This window comes from Ranitomeya imitator, chromosome 6 (assembly GCF_032444005.1).
Source record: "Ranitomeya imitator isolate aRanImi1 chromosome 6, aRanImi1.pri, whole genome shotgun sequence".
Taxonomy (NCBI): domain Eukaryota; kingdom Metazoa; phylum Chordata; class Amphibia; order Anura; family Dendrobatidae; genus Ranitomeya; species Ranitomeya imitator.
Genome location: NC_091287.1, coordinates 523,447,092 through 523,463,308, shown reverse-complemented (window position 1 = coordinate 523,463,308; position 16,217 = coordinate 523,447,092). Strand labels below are relative to the sequence as shown.

The 16,217-nt window shown below is 45.5% G+C and overlaps 1 protein-coding gene across 2 annotated transcripts in view; it reads right to left on the bottom strand.

Moving 5' to 3' along the window:
- Positions 1-16,217, bottom strand: part of TAF2 (TATA-box binding protein associated factor 2) — a 202,378-nt gene that overhangs the window by 60,584 nt on the left and 125,577 nt on the right. For both annotated transcript variants that reach the window (XM_069731811.1, XM_069731812.1), the window contains exon 21: positions 12,767-12,836. In XM_069731811.1, the coding sequence (XP_069587912.1) occupies positions 12,767-12,836 (70 nt within the window). The remainder of the gene's footprint in view (positions 1-12,766; positions 12,837-16,217) is intronic.

Genomic DNA, 16,217 nt, shown 5'->3' with positions numbered 1-16,217 from the left:
GTCTGGTCAGTGTAGTAGTAGTAGTAGAAAGAAGGGACCGCAGACAGGCATCGAAGGCCTAACATAAAAAAAATTGGGCTCCAGGCAATTTAAAATTGGTTCCAGGGGTACACGGGCAGCAGTAGAATGGTCAGTGGAGGCCTTGTGGAAGGAGGGACCGCAGACAGGCTTCGAAGGCCTAACATAAAAAAATAGGGCTGTTGGCAATTTAAAATTGGTTCCAGGGGTACACGGGCAGCAGTGGTCTGGTCAGTGGAGGTCTAGTGGAAGGAGGGACCGCAGACAGGCTTCGAAGGCCTAACATAAAAAAATTGGACAGGCTGTAGGCACTTTATAATTGGTTCCAGGAGTACACGGGCAGCAGTAGACAGGTCAGTGTAGTAGTAGTTGAAAGAACGGGCCGCAGACAGGCTTCGAAGGCCTAACATAATAAAATGGGCTGGCTGTAGGCAATTTAAAATTGGTTCCAGGGGTAGACGGGCAGCAGTGGTCTGGTCAGCGGAGGCCGATTGTAATGAGTGTCTGCCAGTTAGTAGTCCAAAACAATAAATAAATGTGAATGTCTCGCATTAAAACAAAACGAAAACACTAAAGGGTGCAATCATTAGGTTCAGGGGTGGGATCCTCTGCGTAGTTTCAGACCTACTAATTTAGCGCAAAGTATTTACTGTGGTAAATAGAGGACACTGCCCCTGACTATGTTAAGTACCATCATACATGTCAACACAATGGTATTGTCAGTGGCAGGAATGGAAGGATGTCAGCGCACAGACTAAACATTGGTGAAAGTGTGAGAGATAACTGTGGAAGTGGTAGAGCAATGTTTGACCTGGGGTTGGGTGAACTCTCTTGTGGCCGGCGGTACAGGCCCAGGGCCCCTCATGTTACAACAGTGTGTCTGACGTTGGGTGCGCACCACCACCGCCAGAGACACTTTATTGTACTACGAGGGACCCAGTGGCAGTGCCGTCGACCAAAAGCGGGCACACCCACCTCTTCAGACAAACAGCACTCTCACGGGTGCTTGCGCCAAGTCGCGATACCACGGTCCCGTGTGGGGAGTTTGGCCATTTAGGGAGGTGTAAACATGTCGTATGCTGGACAATCAGCTGCAGCAAATTAGACATTCGAAAAGTAATTCACAGTAGTCCACAGGCAAGACCTTTTCATAGGAAAGCTAGGTGTCTGCCGGGCAAGGTGGGGCAAAAGAATTCGAAATCCAATTGTGGTTCATTTTAATGAATGTTAGATCATCAACATTTTGGGTAGCCAGACGAGTCCTTTTTTCGGTTAATATTGAACCTGCAGCACTGAATACTCTTTCGGATAGGACACTAGCTGCCGGGCAAGCAAGCTCCTGCAATGCATATTCTGCTAATTCTGGCCAGGTGTCTAATTTTGATGCCCAGTAATCAAATGGGAATGACGGTTGAGGGAGAACATCGATAAGGGATGAAAAATAGTTAGTAACCATACTGGACAAATGTTGTCTCCTGACACTTTCAATTGATGCAGTAGTACCTGTCCTGTCTGCGGTCATAGCAAAATCACTCCACAACCTGGTCAGAAAACCCCTCTGTCCAACGCCACTTCTGATGTGTGCACTCCTAATACTCCTGGTCTGCTGCCCCCTGCAGCTCGTGTGAGAACGATCACGGGCGCTGTGTGCTGGGAATGCCTGAAGCAAACGGTCAACAAGAGTTGATTGTTTGGTTGCTAATATTAGTTCCAAGTTCTCATGTGGCATAATATTTTGCAATTTGCCTTTATAGCGTGGATCAAGGAGGCAGGCCAACCAGTAATCGTCATCGTTCATCATTTTAGTAATGCGTGTGTCCCTTTTGAGGATACGTAAGGCATAATCCGCCATGTGGGCCAAAGTTCCAGTTGTCAAATCTGCAGTTGTGATTGGTTGAGGGGCAGTTTCAGGCAAATCTACGTCACTTGTGTCCCTCAAAAAACCAGAACCCGGCCTTGCCACGCAACCAATTTCCAGTGCCCCCGGGAAAGCTTCCTCATTAAAAATATACTCATCCCCATCATCCTCCTCGTCCTCCACCTCCTCTTCGCCCGCTACCTCGTCCTGTACACTGCCCTGACCAGACAATGGCTGACTGTCATCAAGGCTTTCCTCTTCCTCTGGTGCAGACGCCTGATCCTTTATGTGCGTCAAACTTTGCATCAGCAGACACATTAGGGGGATGCTCATGCTTATTATGGCGTTGTCTGCACTAACCAGCCGTGTGCATTCCTCAAAACACTGAAGGACTTGACACATGTCTTGTATCTTCGACCACTGCACACCTGACAACTCCATGTCTGCCATCCTACTGCCTGCCCGTGTATGTGTATCCTCCCACAAAAACATAACAGCCCGCCTCTGTTGGCACAGTCTCTGAAGCATGTGCAGTGTTGAGTTCCACCTTGTTGCAATGTCTATGATTAGGCGATGCTGGGGAAGGTTCAAAGACCGCTGATAGGTCTGCATACGGCTGGAGTGTACAGGCGAACGTCGGATATGTGAGCAAAGTCCACGCACTTTGAGGAGCAGTTCGGAGAACCCAGGATAAGTTTTCAATAAGCACTGCACCACCAGGTTTAAGGTGTGAGCCAGGCAAGGAATGTGTTTCAGTTGGGAAAGGGAGATGGCAGCCATGAAATTCCTTCCGTTATCACTCACTACCTTGCCTGCCTCAAGTTCTACTGTGCCCAGCCACGACTGCGTTTCTTGTTGCAAGAACTCGGACAGAACTTCCGCGGTGTGTCTGTTGTCGCCCAAACACTTCATAGCCAATACAGCCTGCTGACGCTTGCCAGTAGCTGGCCCATAATGGGACAAGTGGTGTGCAACAGTGTCAGCTGCCGATGGAGTGGTTGGCCGACTGCGGTCTGTGGAAGAGCTGTCGCTTCTGCAGGAGGACGAGGAGGAGGAGGAGGGGGTGCGAACGCCTACAGCCAACTGTTTCCTAGACCGTGAGCTAGGCACAACTGTCCCGAAATTGATGTCCCCTGTGGACCCTGCATCCACCACATTCACCCAGTGTGCCGTGATGGACACGTAACGTCCCTGGCCATGCCTACTGGTCCATGCATCTGTAGTCAGGTGCACCTTTGTACTCACAGATTGCCTGAGTGCATGGACGATGCGCTGTTTAACATGCTGGTGCAGGGCTGGGATGGCTTTTCTGGAAAAAAAGTGTCGACTGGGTAGCTCGTAGCGTGGTTCAGCGTACTCCATTAGGGCTTTGAAAGCTTCGCTTTCAACTAACCGGTAGGGCATCATCTCTAACGAGATTAGTCTAGCTATGTGGGCGTTAAAACCCTGTTGACTCGGATGCGAGGATAAGTAGTTCCTTTTTCTAACCAGAGTCTCATGTAGGGTGAGCTGGACTGGAGAGCTGGAGATCGTGGAACTTGCGGGTGTGCCGGTGGACATGGCAGACTGAGAGACGGTTGGAGACGGTATTGTTTCCGCCGGTGCCCTAGATGCAATATTTCCTCCTACAAAACTGGTGATTCCCTGACCCTGACTGCTTTTGGCTGGCAAAGAAACCTGCACAGATACTGCCGGTGGTGCGGAAAATGGTGGCCTTACAGTGACGGAAGGGATGTTGCGTTGCTGACTAGCTTCATTGGCCGAGGGTGCTACAAGCTTAAGGGACGTTTGGTAGTTAGTCCAGGCTTGAAAATGCATGGTGGTTAAATGTCTATGCATGCAACTTGTATTGAGACTTTTCAGATTCTGAGCTCTGCTTAAGCTAGTTGAACATTTTTGACAGATGACTTTGCGCTGATCAATTGGATGTTGTTTAAAAAAATGCCAGACTGCACTCTTCCTAGCATCGGATCCCTTTTCAGGGATTGCAGACTGAGCTTTAACCGGATGGCCACGCTGTCCTCCAACAGGTTTTGGCTTTGACACGCGTTTTGGGCCAGATACGGGCCCGGCAGATGGAACCTGTTGCGATGTTGATGACTGCTGCGGCCCCTCCTCCACCTCCGCTTCTGAACTACTGCCGCCTGCACCCTGTTCCCCCAATGGCTGCCAATCGGGGTCAACAACTGGGTCATCTATTACCTCCTCTTCTAGCTCGTGTGCAACTTCGTCTGTGTCACCGTGTCGGTCGGTGGTATAGCGTTCGTGACGGGGCAACATAGTCTCATCAGGGTCTGATTGTGGATCAGTACCCTGAGAGGGCAATGTTGTGGTCTGAGTCAAAGGACCAGCATAGTAGTCTGGCTGTGGCTGTGCATCAGTGCACTCCATGTCAGAATCTACTTGTAATGGGCATGGCCTGTTAAGTGTTTCACTTTCTAAGCCAGGGATGGTATGTGTAAAGAGCTCCATGGAGTAACCCGTTGTGTCGCCTGCTGCATCCTTCTCTCTTGTTGTTGTTTTTGCTGAAGAGGACAAGGAAGCGACTTGTCCCTGACCGTGAACATCCACAAGCGACGCGCTGCTTTTACATTTACCAGTTTCAGAAGAGGAGGCAAAAGAGCTAGAGGCTGAGTCTGCAAGGTAAGCCAAAACTTGCTGTTGCTGCTCCGGCTTTAAAAGCGGTTTTCCTACTCCCAGAAAAGAGAGTGTTCGAGGCCTTGTGTAGCCAGACGACGAACCTGGCTTCACAGCTCCAGACTTAGGTGGAATATTTTTTTTCCCACGACCACCTGATGCTCCACTACCACTACCATCATTACCAGCTGACAATGAACGCCCACGGCCACGACCTCTTGCACCAGACTTCCTCATTGTTTTAAAAACTTAACCAAAGTAACGGTATTTGTTGCTGTCAAACAACTTACACGGTGACCTATAACTTCAGTATGATTTCAATATCCCTTTACAGGTTGGTGAGACCACAAGGAAAATCAGGCACAATGTTACACACTCTGTTTTCTGTGGCACCAAATCACAGAGATGCCACACACGCAGGACTGTCACTCAAGCACAAATGTCAATATTAATCTCCCACTGTTTTATTTTTTTTTTTTTTTTTCAGGGAGACTTTATAAACAAAATAAAATAAAATAATTTTAAAAGGAAGAATTTAGAAACCAAATAAAATAAAATGATTTTTTTCAGGGACAATTTAGAAACCAAATAAAAAAACAAAAAAAGGCTTTCCATGGCCCACTGAGTGAGAGATGGCACACACAGGAGTCAGGAGTGGCACACAAGCCCAGAGGCCAATATTTTTCTCCCACTGATTGATGTACTGATTTTTTCAGGTAGATTTTGGAACCCAAATCAAGCAAAAAAATAAATAGGCTTTCTATGGCCCACAATTTGAGAGAGAGAGAGAGAGATGGCACACCCAGGAGTCAAGACTGGCACACAAGCAGAAAGGGCAATATTAATCTCCCACCTATTTTTTTTTTTTTTCAGGGAGACTTTAGAAACAAAATAAAATAAAATGATTTTTTCAGGAAGAATTTAGAAACCAAATAAAAAAACAAAAAAAGGCTTTCTATGCCCCACTGAGTGAGAGATGGCACACACAGGAGTCAGGAGTGGCACACAAGCCCTGAGGCCAATATTTTTCTCCCACTGATTGATGTAGTGATTTTTTCAGGTAGGATTTAGAACCCAAATCAAGCAAAAAAATAAATAGGCTTTCTATGGCCCACTGAGTGAGAGATGGCACACACAGGAGTCAGGAGTAGCACACAAGCCCAGAGGCCAATATTTTTCTCCCACTGATTGATGTAGTGATTTTTTCAGGTAGATTTTAGAACCGAAATCAAGCAAAAAAATAAATAGGCTTTCTATGGCCCACTGAGTGAGAGATGGCACACACAGGAGTCAGGAGTGGCACACAAGCCCTGAGGCCAATATTTTTCTCCCACTGATTGACGTAGTGATTTTTTCAGGTAGATTTTAGAACCCAAATCAAGCAAAAAAATAAATAGGCTTTCTATGGCCCACTGACTGAGAGATGGCACACACAGGAGTCAGGAGTGGCACACAAGCCCTGAGGCCAATATTTTTCTCCCACTGATTGATGTAGTGATTTTTTCAGGTAGATTTTAGAACCCAAATCAAGCAAAAAAATAAATAGGCTTTCTATGGCCCACTGAGTGAGAGATGGCACACACAGGAGTCAGGAGTGGCACACAAGCCCTGAGGCCAATATTTTTCTCCCACTGATTGATTCATTGATTTTTTCAGGTAGGATTTAGAACCGAAATCAAGCAAAAAAATAAATAGGCTTTCTATGGCCCACTGAGTGAGAGATGGCACACACAGGAGTCAGGAGTGGCACACAAGCCCTGAGGCCAATATTTTTCTCCCACTGATTGATTTATTGATTTTTTCAGGTAGATTTTAGAACCCAAATCAAGCAAAAAAATAAATAGGCTTTCTATGGCCCACTGAGTGAGAGATGGCACACACAGGAGTCAGGAGTGGCACACAAGCCCTGAGGCCAATATTTTTCTCCCACTGATTGATGTAGTGATTTTTTCAGGTAGATTTTAGAACCCAAATCAAGCAAAAAAATAAATAGGCTTTCTATGGTCCACAGAGTGAGAGATGCCACACACAGGGATGGCACTCTAGCAGAAATGCCAATCTTAATCTCCCACAAAAAAAAAAAAAAAAAAAAAAAAGGAACTGTCCTTCAATTACTATCTCCCTGCAGTAATCTCAGCCAGGTATGGCAGGCAGCAATAAGGAGTGGACTGATGCACAAATTAAATAAAAAGTGTGGACAAACAAACAAGATAGCTGTGCAGAAAGGAAGGAACAAGAGGATTTGTGCTTTGAAAAAAGCAGTTGGTTTGCACAGCGGCGTACACACAGCAATGCAGCTATCAGGGAGCCTTCTAGGGCAGCCCAATGAGCTACAGCGCTGAGGAAAAAAAAAAAAAAATGTAGCTTCCACTGTCCCTGCACACCGAAGGTGGTGTTGGGCAGTGGAAATCGCTACAGCACAAGCGGTTTGGTGGTTAATGGACCCTGCCTAACGCTATCCCTGCTTCTGACGAAGCGGCAGCAACCTCTCCCTAAGCTCAGATCAGCAGCAGTAAGATGGCGGTCGGCGGGAACGCCCCTTTATAGCCCCTGTGACGCCGCAGACAGCAAGCCAATCACTGCAATGCCCTTCTCTAAGATGGTGGGGACCAGGACCTATGTCATCACGCTGCCCACACTCTGCATTCACCTTCATTGGCTGAGAAATGGCGCTTTTCGCGTCATTGAAACGTGACTTTGGCGCGAAAGTCGCGTACCGCATGGCAGACATGTAATAATAGAAATCAGTGGTGTAGTGTGGAGGGGGACAAAGGTTGCCAAGGTTTATGGGGAAGCATCACTTTGGTCCCTTGACTTTGCGGAACGAAGCAATTGGTGACAAACTCATCCGGTCTTCGGAACTCTGCATAAACCATGACATAAAGTGAGCTAATGAGTGAAAACAGTATAAAATCATACGTTTTTATTTTTTTTTCCAAACCCTTAGCCTTAAGGCTATGGGATACAGTTAGGGTAATAAAATGATCACATATAAATAAATAAAAAAGGTAAAAAATAAATATAGCAACCTAAACCTTTTTTTAATTTTCAAAATTTTAGGTCTGGATTCTGGAAGAAAAAAAAAACATAGCAAAAAACTAGAGAGGTTAAAAAGGAAAACTAAAATGACATATGAGTATTTTCCTCAAAATACAATACATGTACGTGAAGGGTAAGGAGTTCAATGCTGAACTCGGGGAGCAAAATACTTACCTTGCCCTGAGCATTGGCAACCCACCCTATGCCAGTGCTAGAAATGCATGGATGGCTGCAGCGCCCGCTGTCTATAACAGATAAAGGCGGACATGGGCTTCTCAGGATGCTTCTTTGTGAGACAGCCCTTTGATTCTTCCAAAAACTGGTGGTACCACCGAAGGTCATGTGCAGAGAACTTGTGAATATTGTTTCAGTTCACCTACTTCCATCTCCACTTTCGGGAGGTGACACCTCCATATTATATGTGTGAGATATAGGAACCTTATAGGACAAAACAGATCTTTACATAGAAAACCTCCCCGGTGCCGGGTTTACCGCCCCCTGCAATAATTAATGCTCTTTACAGCATGGCTTCAGTTCCCTGGAGAGAAGCAGAGGACTGTCCAACCGGCAGCAAAAGCATTCGGATTATATAATGATAGACACTTGGCAGGCATAAAAAAGTCCGCTCTCTGCTGCTGGTCGGCCGGTCTACAGTAAACGTCTGTGAACGGACCAGACCAGTGCATTACCTCCCTCTGGTGGAAAGTGAATTCATAGTAAGGTTGTGAAGGGGACTGGTCTGTTCACCCGATAATTGGATTTTTGTATTCATTGCAAAATTCCCTCCTTGATCAATACATTTGGGGGCACAGGGCCGTGGGTATGCTCTGCCACTTGGAGAATCAACACTGGGTGAAGTATTGGCCCTGCCTGTCGGACTATACCCTTCTCAAACACGAGGCGGCTCAGCTTAGTACCAAAAGTAGGAAAGAAACCGAAAACAGCAAAACCCTAAAAACAAAATCAGCAATCAATATGTCCTGAGTCCCGGGAAGAATATCAACAACTGAACCCGAGAGAAGGACATCAGAAATAGGGTGGGAGTTGTGTCCCCCAATGCACAGATGGAGAATTTTACAATAAGTACAAAAATCCAATATTCTCGTTAACATTGGGGAAACAGGATTGTGGGACATCCTAAAGCAGTCCCAATGGGTTGGAGAAATAACAGCTGACAGTCCGCACCATCTAACAACCAGTGACCTGCACGACCTTATGTCCTAAGCTGGCATCTCAGGAGCCATAGAGCGGATTTTGTAAAATCTGACAAAGGTATGGACAGAGATCGAGGTAGCAGCCAAAGATTTTCGCCTTAGCATGTAGGCTTCCGCAATAACGGACCTGATCCATCAAGCAATGGTCATCTTGGAGGGTGACAAGCCCTTCCGTGGGCCATCTGGAATCACAAAGAGAAAATCGGAACGTTGGAAGTCTTCTGTAACTGAAAGAATGCATCTATTGTAGATAGGGCCATCAGAACCTGACGATGAAGAGAATGTTCTCGGGAATGAAACGGACACAGAGAAAAGGAGGGGAGGATGAAGTTCTAATTAATGTGGAAAGCCAAAACCACCATCTTCTCCTGGTTATGGACAAGAAAGGGAGCCCTGCAGGAAAGGGCAGCCCAACTCAGATACCCTATGGATGGAGGTTATGGCCAAAAGAAATTACACTTCCCAAGAAAAGATCTTTGAAGAGATGCTGCATGAGAGGCTTGAAGACGGTGCGTAGACAGATCCAGACTGAGGTCCCAAGATTACATCTGGTGCTTAAAAGGAGGGGAGCAATGAGGCGCAATGAGCCACTTCCCAGGAGGAAGGTCTTAACCTGTTTATGGGAGGCTAGTATGTGCCGAAAGAAAACGGAGAGAGACCCCCTTGCCCTTAGAGGCTGCATAAACATCAGAGTGAAGAAAGGAAAGGATCCTGAAAAAGGAAAAAGCAATATTCAGAAAATCCCACCGTTGATAGCAAAGTAAAATCTCCTTTACGCTGGTAAATCTTGGCAGATTGCAGCTTGCTAGTATTCAGCATAATTTTAATCAATGTCCCAACATATACCAAAATGGCACTTCTAAATGACAAATGCAACTCAAAAAAGGGGCGGTGAAATGAAGCGAAACAGAACTATTAAAATTAAATATTTTTTATTGGAAAAGTTTTTTAAAATTTATTTAAAAAAAAAAAGCCACATATCCATTATTACACAAAACTTTACGCCAGAGGAGGACGACACTGGCAAATCAATTGTTATCAAATAATATTCAATTATGCTTAAACAAATGTTTATGCCCCCAAATAATCACCTATAAAGATATGCACTTATACAGCAGTATATGAATCACAATATTAGTCAGATTACCCAGTGCTAAGAAGCATCTTCTCTATTGTTTTGACAAATGATCTCTCTATGCACATATATACATATGCTATATCCTAATACAGAAAATAGAAAAACCTAAATGTCAACCACGTAAGATAAAGTTGCCTATTCCAAATAAACCATACTAAAAGTGCACGTGACATTACCTCAGTAGTTAGGTGATGTCTGTAAGTTCACCAGTGACCCTCCGCGCCCCGATGCGCGTTTCGCCCTTTTGCTTCTTCCGTGGTTGAAATTTAGGTTTTTCTATTGTCTGTATTAGGATATAGCATATGTATATATGTGCATACAGGGATCATTTGTCAAACCAATAGAGAAGATGATTCTTAGCACTTGGTAAACGGACTAATATTATGATTCATATATAAGTGCATATCTTTATCCTATAGGTGATTATTTGGGTGCATAAACATTTGTTTAAGAATAATTGAATATTATTTGATAATAATTGATTTGCCAGTGTTGCCATCCTCTGGGGTAAAGTTTTGCGTAATAATGGATATGTGGCTTTTAAAAAAAAGTTTTTTTTAAACTTTTCCAATAAAAAAAAATATTTAATTTTAATAGTTATGGTTTGCTTCATTTAAGTGACTGTTCATTTCACCGACCATTTTTGAGTTGTATTAGTCTTCAGCATAGTCTGAACAACAGAGTTGTGTAGACCCTTTGATCTCAGATGATCCACTTTGACAGCCATGCCGTTAAACATAGCCGAGGTAAAGTTGGGTGGAATAGGGGACTTTGTGAAAGAAGGTCGGGGTCATGGTGCATCTACAACAAGATGGATAAGGTTCGAGTACCATTCCCGGCAAGACCAATCCAAACCTTTGATGATAGCTGGAAAGCCTTCTGCTTTGCCTCGATTGGGAATATGAAGTAGAAGCTGCAGCGAGGGGAAGAAATAGATAAGAGAAGTGACAAGAATGTCTAACGCGAATGACCACGGGTCTTGGGAACTGGCGTCTTAGGTTAGGACATTGTGAATGAGATGAGATGCGAAAAGGTCCATGTTGGGTGTGTCCCAGCGAAGACAAATGTGACTAAAGATTTCTTGGAACAGAGCCCACTCCTCGGAGAGCACTGGAATATGCTGCTCTACCCAGTCAAGAATTCTGGCGGGCTCATTGATGGTTCAGGAAAGTGACAGCGGTTGAGTTATCTGTCTGTACCTGAAGCAGGTGGCCTTTTAGGAAAAGATGGCCCTCAGTTCTAAAAGGCTGATCTAGAAGTGGGATTTCTCCAGAGACCACAGCTCTGACTAGAGTGATTGAAGACTGTTCCCCAACCAAAAAGACTAGCATCTGTCGTATCTACTCGCCGTTGAAAAGGGAGGAAAGGCTTGCTAGACATCAGAGCCGGGGCTGTTTACCCCCAAAGACTAACTCTGCAGACTCGAACTGGGAGACAGAGGTGTCGATTTAGGGTGCTCACCGCAAAGATTTGTTCTAAAGATATAGACAGGATTGCACGCTGTAGAGACCGGGTGTCAAACCGGGCAAAAACTGTGACCATCCTGTCCAGGACTCATGTAAAAATGGATGGAGAACAAGGACTCAGTCTGCAACTGAGCCACTCCAGATTTAAGAAGAGAGAGCTTGTATGGTCATGGAATGATCAGAACAACATAGGTGTCTTTGGTGATGATCAGAAATTTCAGGCACAGAGATGGCGTCATACAAGGCATCTGGGTGTTGATAATCCAATCGAAGGACATCAAGGAATCCAAGGTGATCAGCAGGCTGGGCATGGTTTCCTCTTTGGATGAAGATCGTTGAAATAACAGACGGCCTTTCACGTTTGTGGAGACAAGAACTCCGCTGCAGCAGCCATGGCGGATGGGCGACAGCCAGTAGATGGCGTCCGCAGGGAGGTCCACTACTGTGGAGTGCACGGTGTAGGTCTTCCTTGAATAATAACTAAAGATGTAGAACATCCGTACTACCTTGGAGGGAACCATACAATATAAAAAACGAAAAAACATGCATTATACTGCCTCTGTACAAATCCCTAGTTAGACCGCACATGGAGTACTGTGTCCAGTTTTGGGCACCGGTGCTCAGGAAGGATATAATGGAACTAGAGAGAGTACAAAGGAGGGCAACAAAATTAATAAAGGGGATGGGAGAACTACAATACCCAGATAGATTAGCGAAATTAGGATTATTTAGTCTAGAAAAAAGACGACTGAGGGGCGATCTAATAACCATGTATAAGTATATAAGGGGACAATACAAATATCTCGCTGAGGATCTGTTTATACCAAGGAAGGTGACGGGCACAAGGGGGCATTCTTTGCGTCTGGAGGAGAGAAGGTTTTTCCACCAACATAGAAGAGGATTCTTTACTGTTAGGGCAGTGAGAATCTGGAATTGCTTGCCTGAGAAGGTGGTGATGGCGAACTCAGTCGAGGGGTTCAAGAGAGGCCTGGATGTCTTCCTGGAGCAGAACAATATTGTATCATACAATTATTAGGTTCTGTAGAAGGACGTAGAGCTGGGTATTTATTATGATGGAATATAGGCTGAACTGGATGGACAAATGTCTTTTTTCGGCCTTACTAACTATGTTACTATGTTACTATGTTATGCATGAAACCTGTTGCAGGTTGTGTCTACCTTATACACTAGGAGACACCTGAGCTGCATCTTGCTGGAGGAGAAGGTACAATATTGTTTTTCACCTATTCTGGAGGCTCCTAGAGGCAGGGTATATGTCCCTACGCCATGTCACTTTATTCACAAGCAATATCATTTTTTCTATGTGTATACAGTTACAATACGGCAGCCAAAAAAGAAAAGCATTTTCCACAACCATTTCCTTCCATCGGCTTACCTTATATACGGCATGGGGTCACTCTGGGCCATTTTTAACAACCACTGTAAATCATCGGAGCCTCTGTCCACTGTGAACACAACACAGAAAGTTACTTCCAGCTGAGCAGTACCATTCATAAAGGACTTGTGTCATCTTCTATTAGCCTCCTGCAACCTTACTGCCTCGGCCATGTCCTAGCATCGAGCTATACATTATAGCCAACCAAGGACCGCAGCGGCCGGGGAGAGGATCATTCCACGACACATTCTGCTACTGATGTGATATTGGGGATACTGTGATGTGCGGACAGGATTTACACAAAACCATTGCCTTGTGGATGCCAGAATAAATTCCTGGACAGTCTGGAAGAATACGACATTTATCCTATCCTGGATCTCCTCATACCTTACCAACCGCACATTTCAGCACATAAACTCCTTCTCCTCTCGCTTCCTCAAGCTCAATGTGGACAAATCTGAACTAATTATCTTTCCTCCATCTCGCATATCTTCCTTACCTGATTTATCTATCACAATAAATGAACTCACACTTTCCCCTGTACCGGAAGTCCGCTGCCTCAGAGTAACCCTTGACTCTGCCCTGTCCTTCAAACCGCACATCCAAGCTCTCGCCACCTCCTGTCGCCTCCAGCTCAAAAATATTTCCAGAATCCGTCCTTTCCTCAACCCACACTCTACCAAAATGCTCGTGCATGCCCTAATAATCTCCCGCCTCGACTACTGCAACATCCTCCTCTGTGGCCTACCTTCTAACACTCTCGCACCCCTCCAGTCCATCCTTAACTCTGCTGCCCGACTAATTCTTCTCTCTCCTCGCTACTCCTTCGCTTCTCTCTGCAAATCCCTTCACTGGCTCCCAATTTCTCAGCGTGTCCAGTTTAAACTACTAATACTGACCTACAAAGCCATCCATAACCTGTGTCCTCCATATATCTCTGAACTAATCTCCCAATATCTTCTCACACGTAATCTCCGGTCCTCCAAAGACCTCCTTCTCTCCTCCACATTTATTCGCTCCTCACCCAACTGCCTCCAAGACTTCTCCCGAATATCCCCCATCCTCTGGAATTCTCTGCCCCAACACGTCCGGTTATCCACTACATTTGGATCCTTCAAAAGAAACCTGAAAACCCATCTCTTCAGGAAAGCCTACAGCCTGCACTGACCCCGCCGCCTCCTCACCACTACCGGAGCTACCACCTTACCAACACCGGAGCTCCTGCAACCCCCGACTTGCTGTCTCCTTCCCCACCACTCTGTAGAATGTAAGCCCGGAAGGGCAGGGTCCTCGCCCCTCTGTATCAGTCCGTCATTGTTAGTTTGTTTACTGCAAGTGAGATCTGTAACTTGTATGTAACCCCTTCTCATGTACAGCACCATGGAATCAATGGTGCTATATAAATAACTAATAATAATGCTCCAACAGTGTCCGGACTCTACACATACACTACATGCCAGATATGGATGAATACAGAGGAAAAAAACTTTTTCTTTCTTTGTAGAAATAATTTTGTCTAATATGGAAAGTTATGAAACTTTACTAGAAGCTTTCAATAGGGGTTTTGTCGTTATTCCTGGAAAAATAAGTGGCCTCCAAACCCCTTGCTTCTCCCCAGACCATCTGCCTTCTGAAGCCCTGAGATCAGAAAGTATGGGCAGGCCAATATGAAGACTTGGGTAGCTTTCTATCTGCTGCTGCGCTAGTGCAATGGATTCATGTTCCTGTATTCAGGGGCCAAAACTCCACTACCTCCCAGGTTCCCGGCTGCCGGAGAGGGGCAGTGCGCTTCTGAAGACGGACAGTGTGGGCTGATCGCATGGCCGAGTCTCCGGCCCGACCTGTGCGCTCTCCCATTCTCCTAGCACAGGAGCGTATGGGCACTGAAGAAGGCGGTTATCCAGAAATTCGGGCTAGCTTCAGAGCAATGCTTGCTTGCACACGCACTCCTTGCCTAGGAGACCGGCCACTTCTGACGTTGTATGAGCTGTGAACTAGACAAACCAAGATCCCTCCAGTCTTGAGAAGTTCCAAAGTTTATGGTTTTTACACGCACTTTGCAATTGACCCTATTTAATAACATAAGTAAATCCCTTTAAGTGAGGTTTTCTGCGCCTTTGAACCAGTTATTAGAGGGTAAAAGAAGCAAGCAATACTTACCACTAGTATCTCCCGCGCTGCCACTATGATGGTCTCCGTCAGGACCAGAAGTGAGGACGTCCCTACCACCAGTCAGCTGGCGCTGCAGCCCATCAGTGGCCTCGGCAGTCAGCACGTCATCGCCTCCACAGGCAGAGGTCGGTACTGCGGCTGGTCTTGAGAATTCCTTCTCACCTTTGTATACGGGATGTGCAGCTTCAGGGACATTACACAGGACCAGATGTAATGGAAAGAGCTCAAAACGTCTCCGGCCGCTTTATCACCGGAGGAAAACCCCAAGAAAAGAGTTTGGTCTGATGGTGAAAGGGGTTTAGGCTTCGCTGTTACGTTTCCTATATGAGTCGATGAAGTTGGGCTCAGACATCAATAATGCGGTGATGTGTGTTATACAGGGGGCAATAAAGCCCCCAGAGCCTCACAATCAGGGGAGATTGGGGATTTTTAAAGGTCGAAAAAAGTTTGCGCAAGTGACAGGTCGTATTTAAAGGCGTTTCCTGGTTATGAGAGATATATACAGACCATTAAAGGGGTACATTGGTTTTATGGTAGCATAAATCTGCCATTAAAAGAGTATTCCGGTTTTACTAGTCTATTTACCTGCCATTAAAGGGATACTCTGGTTTCATGGGTGTACGTACCGGTCCTCAAAGGGGTATTCTGATTTTCTGAAGATATAATACTTGCCATGAAAGAGGTATACACTTGCCATTAAAGTGGTACTCTGGTTTCAGGAGGTATATATCCACTATTGAAGGTCCCTGACCCTAGTCTTATACTTACCCGCCACTGTCTTCCTCTTTTTTTCGAAGCCGCTCTTGCTCTGTGGCGCCATCTTGTGACGACAACTTCTGCCTGGCCGGACTTCAGAGGTGACGTCACAAGTCCTCAATGCAAGTCAATGACAGTCAGAACTAATTTCTCAGACTTGCACTGTAAAGTGATCTCCGGCTCGCTCCATTAAACACTGTAGTGATCCGTCAGGACACAATGCTGGAGACCCATGGTGATAGAAGGTGAAGACAGGCAGGTAACTATAATATCGGGGGCAGGGACCTTACAATAGAAGCGCCAATCCTGCACTGCCATGAAAAATAAACATGCTGGCGTGGTGCTTTTATTTGTATTCTGATTTCACAGGATCATATACCTGCCATTAAAATGGATAGTCTCATCTCATGAGGTTACATACTTGCCATTAAAGGGCTATTCTGGGTAATGGAGGTGTGCAATTGGCATTAAAGAGCAATTTCGGACTCACGCAGTAAATAAACCATAGTCTCACTGCTCGTAC